General features: G+C 45.2%; 1 protein-coding gene across 1 annotated transcript; it reads right to left on the bottom strand.

Moving 5' to 3' along the window:
* LOC124140363 (protein TRACHEARY ELEMENT DIFFERENTIATION-RELATED 7A-like) lies at positions 1 to 729 on the bottom strand. Its single transcript, XM_046507915.2, has one exon. It carries the CDS (start codon positions 727 to 729, stop codon positions 1 to 3), a length of 729 nt encoding a protein of 242 aa, XP_046363871.2.
* Positions 730 to 6,596: the final 5,867 nt, after the last annotated feature.

Here is a 6,596-nt window from a genome sequence, read left to right as displayed (position 1 = left end):
CTAAGGTGATTGAATGGAGGTTGGAGGAAAGGGGACAGGTCCAGATGCTGGTAGGACAAGGTGAGGTGGTGGTTGGTGGAAGAGGGCAGGGGGGTGGGGGTGGGGGGTGGGTGGGGGCAGGTCCAGATACTGCAGGTTAAGGTGAGGTGGTGGTTGGAGGAGGTGAGAGGAGGTGGGACAAGATGAGGTGGTGGTTGGAGGAGGTGAGAAGAGGTGGGACAAGGTGAGGTGGTGGTTGGAGGAGGTGAGAGGAGGTGGGACAAGATGAGGTGGTGGTTGGAGGAATGGAGGCAGGCCCAGATGCTGCAGGACAAGGTGAGGTGGTGGTTGGAGGAGGTGAGAGGAGGTGGGACAAGGTGAGGTGGTGGTTGGAGGAGGTGAGAGGAGGAGGAGGAGGAGGTGGGACAAGGTCAGGTGGTGGTTGGAGGAGGTGGGACAAGGTGAGGTGGTGGTTGGAGGAGGTGAGAGGTGGGACAAGGTGAGGTGGTGGTTGGAGGAGATGAGAGGAGGTGGGACAAGGTGAGGTGGAGGTTGGAGGAAGGGGGGCAGGCCCAGATGCTGCAGGGCAAGGTGAGGTGGTGGCTGGAGGAGGTGAGAGGAGGAGGAGGAGGTGGGACAAGGTGAGGTGGTGGTTGGAGGAGGTGAGAGGAGGTGGGACAAGGTGAGGTGGAGGTTGGAGGAAGGGGGGCAGGTCCAGATGCTGTTAGGGCAAGGCGTAGGCGGGTTCATCAGTCACAGTCTTTCGGTGTGACGCGGGATGATGGAGCTGTAGTCGGTTTGATTTGGGTTTCCTATATATTTCCTATATATTATATGAATACATTCATACCCTATACTGGTAACAATAATAACGCCTAATTGTTAAGGAATGGAGATGGGGGTGAGGTGAAATGGGGTTTAACATCACGAGTATTTCACTTCTTTAGCGGCGTGCATGCACGCGACGTTAAAACCAATGCCACCTCACCCGCCCCATACCGACCCTTTTTTAACTTATGTTGGCAAAGGAATATGAAATGAAACCATTACAGCATATGTCACGAAAGCATGATAGCAAGACGTGCACGTCTTTAGTAGTGCACATAAACTAGGATTGGCACCTGGCGAGATAACACCTGTTATCACACAGCACCACTGGCAGTAGAAACTTGCATAACTTTTTATTTGTTTGTTTTTGAGTGAGTGAGTGAGTATAGTTTTACGCCGCTTTTAGCAATATTCCAGCAATATCACGGCGGGGGACACCAGAAATGGGCTTCACACATTGTACCCATGTCGGGAATCGAACCCTGGTCTTCGTTGTGACGAGCGAACGCTTTAACCACTAGGCTACCCGACCGCCCTGTTTGTTTTTGAACTCAACATCATCCAATATTGCAGTTATATGACGACGGTATGTAAATAATTGAGTCTGGACCCGATAAACCAGTGATTGACGGTTTGAGCTACATCCCACGATAGGGGTACGATGTCAGCAATCAAGTCACCAAACTTGACCGCCGGATCCATTTAAAAATTTACGCATATAATAGCTTTTATATAAAGTGCAGTTCAACTGGGTGTGTCTTAATGACAACAAGACGAGTACCCGTAACAAACCGTGTAAACCAGTGTATTACAGAATATATGTGATGAGCGAAGTCGCGGGACAAAAAGGTGAAGGACTGTAGATTTTGATATTTAAATACAAATTGCACATTTACACATGATAGTCATTGTTTTAAGGATGGCGTGTGAATATGAAATTCATACCAGGAGATACAATGAGTGAGTGAGTGAGTTGGGTTTAACGCCGCTTTTAACATTATTATATCACGGCGTGTCAGCTTAATGTAGGAGGAAAGCCCGAAGTGATGCAGGTCTCAGACGTTTACCACTTCGGTGAAACCCACGAGCACGGGTATGGTGCTGACAAATCTAGAGACATAATCGGGGCGAACCGGGATTCGAACCCACAATCATTGTTTTCTGGCGTGCCTAAGGGACGCAACTCTGCACAGCGAATCGCGGCGCCTTAGATTACTCGGTCACCCGTGCCCCCAACAGGTGATACAAATGTTGACAGATTTAATATACTACTTCTTTCCCTGACGTCAATAATAAGAAACAGATGTTTCAATAAATGTGTCGCCACAATGGTGCTCAGATGGACAAACACCGCGTGACGGGACATATCTTGTAGGAATAGATAATGTTGATTACATACGTGCTGTTTATCAAGTTTGTCAAGTAACAACTACTTGTGCACCGAATGACAACGACATAGGGTTGGACCATGGGACACTAGTGAGGACGAACGTTTCCCATTAACCTTCCTCCACAAAGATGCGTGGTGACAAATGCTCCCTCCAGTTATTAGGGGGAGACAACTCTCTTTCGCGACACCGAGTTCGAGGACAATGGGGGTGGCCTGGGATTTTGTAGGACAGCTGTAGAACATCACCAGAGTCTCACCAAAACCGTTAGAAATTAGTATAACAAGGCTCAATATAATACTTCATATTATTAGTTATGGTGTCTTTAGTTGCCGTATACGGTGTCATATTAGGTTTGGAGAAATATATTGGGCGAGGCGTGGGCAAGGCACAATATTTTCTCCTAACCTTATATGACACCGTATGACACGTAAAGACACCATAACTAATAATATATGGCGCCGAACCACACCAACATGATATGCGCGTGCAACATTACTTGTTGGGCTATAAAAACGTTGGGTATGCGTTTGCATGCCATATCAATCTTACCGATGAGTTGAAATGGGGTTTAACGTCGCGTCCAAGATTATTGCACTTATATAGCGACGTGCATGTACGATTTATAGTGCTAGCACACTGAGGTACCATGCCGCAGTTTAACATGAATACCCCACTCAGACACAGTATACTGACGCCGAGCCGACCTGACCTTGTTTTAGCCCCAAAATGCCGAGCGCTGGCAGGGTAACAACAAGTGCCATCTTTAGGGAAACTAAACTCACTTCGGTTGCCTAACCAGGCTGTTGCATTCCCACTGCTGACCAGGACAGGTTGTTCTCTCCGAGGTCCGCGGCGAAATCCTGTGTCTTGACCGACAGTCAACGCTAGACCGTTACGGGTCGTCTTGCTGCTGGGTTGTCATTCGATACATACGTTTCCTTCGTAAGTAATTGGGGCGGTCGGGTAGCCTAGTGGTTAAAGCGTTCGCTCGTCACGCCGAAGACCCGGGTTCGATTCCCGACATGGGTACAATGTGTGAAGCCCATTTCTGGTGTCCCCCGCCGTGATATTGCTGGAATATTGCTAAAAGCGGCGTAAAACCATACTCACTCACTCACTCGTAAGTAATTACAGGGCAGTTTTAATCTAGTACTGACGTATTCTAGTTGTACTGAGCTCAACTTGTTGGTTAGGATTTTTCATACTCCCTTCTTCTAGAAATCCATGGATAACCAACTAACCCGGGATTGACTAGTTTAGGTCAAATACCTATTTCTTATTGGGCGTAAAGTTACTCTTTCGGCCAAGTACATTTATAATGATTGTGAGTCTAGATACTCCGTAGGTCAAGTACCTTGTATCTTTGGGAAGTTTAGAATTTCCTTGCCCTGTCAAAGTGACTAAGTCTTTCGTCTATAAGAGTAGTTAGCTATTCGGCGTTTTTCGCCTATTTTATTGTCCAAGAGACTTGTTTTGGGGATGGACCCTGTGTTTATTTCCTGCTATTTAACCCAGTCACAGTCAACTTAATTGGCCGTCTATGTATCTTGTCAATATCTTGTAAAAGTCTTGATTTAGCTACTACTTAATCCTACTTAATCTAAATTAAATGACATTAACCTACAGCGTTTGATAAGTGCAAGAGATAAGTCTTTGAAAGGCACAATGTATAGTGTCATGACAAATGATTGTCTAAATTTTGAATATTACTTAAACTACTGCAGGAAAACGTTTGGCGTGTCTTACTTCAGTTTTGAACTTGTAACCCTAATCTACCTGTTGAAACTGGGAGATGGAGAAAAAAAGCTTTAACCGAAAGAAAATGTCCGCTTTGTTAAGGTGATTCCAATATTTGTTAATTTGTCTATCTTCAGAAAACGAAAGAAAACAATTTTTACACAGATTTACGACATTGAACCCAATATGTGTATAATGAATTTACTTCTAAAAAATCCACGATTAGGACCATTGAGAAAATTGTCCACATTTTGTAAAACCATCTTGTCATTGTTCAAATCTATCAAGTAACTCTCTTCTGATTGAATTGTACATACAGGTACATTGTTACCCTAGTGATTCTGTATATATGCATGCATATTTATATGTATTATGTTGTTGAAATAATTGTGTACCTCTGATGCCGCTGACAGCCATCTTCCCGAGGCAAGGGAGTTAACTGACTTTAAAAGTCCAGTTTCCACCCTTGCCGAACTAGGTTGGAATTACTGGGCTCGATCGTAGCGCCACCAGTGGCTATTACCAGTTATGTCCCTTCTAAGCCTCTCCTATGGACCAATCAGATTCCACCTCTCGTATCACTTGCGTTTGCTTTACACAAAATGGTGGCGCCCAAGTCAGGATGAACTGATCGATAATCAAGATCTATATTGTGATAAAACGGGTCTTACATCGCGAAATGCATCAAATCACTTTGATTAAAAACATGAAAAGATTCGGAGAATATCTGCTGAAAACGAGTTGGCGGTGCACATGCTTTGCAAATCCTGCAATCGATCGAAATCTGCTCGACAGTTTACGAACCGGATTTCGATTTCGGTGCGCAATTTTGATTGGACTATGCATAGACTCGTTAGTCCAGCCAAACTGTAACTCCATAATACCAGCCTAGTTCGGCAAGGGTGGAAACTGGACTTTTATAGTCAGTTAACTCTCTTGCCTCGGGAAGATGCTGATAGCAGCCTGAGTGGAAAAAAGTTCCGTTCAGCTTGTATATGTGTCCTGGTTTAATTAATCAGTGGTCGTTGTCAGTGTAACATGGGTATTTTGATCCTTTTTATTGTCATCTATACTAGTCTATACAACTAGCTGATAATAATAAACCTGTGAACCTATTACCACGTTTCCATTATTTTATTCTTGTATAATGACACCCTGGTCTCTGTAGCACAACTCAGTGACACTCATTGATGAGCAGAGATACATACTCAGATTACAGGGTGCCATGACGTTCAGCTCCCTGAGAAGTATAGAACGAGGTCACGTCTGAGATTAATAATTTTTGTACAGGAACTGAATGTTTCAACCACATCTTACAGGGTTCTGCGGTCTACTATTGGATGCGTTCGCACAAAATACAATTAAAACAGGTTCGAATCCAACCATAAGGTATATGAGGTGACTTACATCACTATAAATCTTTATGTGTTTGAATAGCACTTCAAACCACTTGACAACGTGACCTGCCACTTTGTCCCCCTTCTATAAAAAATCAAAACTATTCCAAATACGACAATTGTTAATTTTTGTCATACTTTTTGCTTGGTTTTCAAAGGGCGAAAATGTCCCTTCTGGATTCATAGTGTGAGTAGTGGAGAGAGTAGAATGTAGAGCTTAGGGTGTCAAGCGTAGACTGTAGGTTAGGGAGTAGAGCGTGGAATGTAGAGTCTTTAATATAAAGCGTAGAATGTAGAGCGTAGAGTATAAATTGCTGATTGAAGAAAGTAAATTTTGTGTAGTGCGTAGAATGTATAGGGTAGGGGGGTAGGGCTGGGGGTAGGGTAGGGTGTAGAGTGCTGAATGTAGAGCTCAGAATGTAGAAGGTAGGGTAGGGTAGGGTAGGGTAGGGTAGGGTAGGGTAGGGTAGGGTAGGGTAGGGTGGGGTGGGATGTAGAGTGGTGAATGTAGAGCGTAGAATGTAGAAGGTAGGGCAGGGCAGGGCAGGGCAGGGCAGGGCAGGGCAGGGCAGGGCAGGGCAGGGTAGGGTAGGGTAGGGTAGGGTGTAGAGTGGTGAATGTAGAGCGTAGAAGGTAGGGTAGGGTAGGGCAGGGCAGGGCAGAGCAGGTCAGGGCAGGGCAGGGCAGGGCAGGGCAGGGCAGGGCAGGGCAGAGTAGAGTACTGAATGTATATAGAGTACTGAATGTAGAATTAGACCGGCAGTCGTCTAGGATCTACATCACTTTGATATTTTCTAGCGCCAGTCACCTGCTGAATCTGACAATCCGTGTCTGTGAAATGATTGAAATTCTGCTCAAAGTGACTTTGTCTAACTGACTTTTGTTTGTTTGTTGTTTAACGTCACACTCAGCAATATTCCAGCTATATGAGGGCGGACTGTATATAATCGAGTCTGGACGAGACAATCCAGTGATTGACATCATGAGCATCGACCCCCTCAATTGGGATACGATGACATGCATCAACCAAGTCAGCGAGCCTGATCCCGTTACTCGCCTCTTACGACAAGCATAGTCGCCTTTCACGACAAGCATGGGTTGCTGAAGATCTATTCTAACCCGGTGCTTCACGGGTCTCCAACAGATTCAAATGCTGTTCTCTTCACACGAGTCTTTCTGCCTGTCTCTGTGTATAGGGCCGAGGAGGAGCAATTGCACACGTACGGATCACTGAAGATGTCTATAGAGGATGAAGACGCCCATA

The sequence above is a fragment of the Haliotis rufescens genome, unplaced genomic scaffold (genome assembly GCF_023055435.1).
Source record: "Haliotis rufescens isolate VD_foot unplaced genomic scaffold, xgHalRufe1.0.p SCAF_5, whole genome shotgun sequence".
NCBI classification, from domain to species: Eukaryota; Metazoa; Mollusca; class Gastropoda; order Lepetellida; family Haliotidae; genus Haliotis; species Haliotis rufescens.
Note: the sequence above shows the minus strand (reverse complement) of the source record. Positions and strands in the feature narration are given on the sequence as shown.

What these genes read in the sequence shown, in the direction of transcription:
- LOC124140363 (XM_046507915.2), bottom strand. Translation starts at nt 729, where the DNA reads ATGAACCCGCCTACGCCTTGCCCTAACAGCATCTGGACCTGCCCCCCT.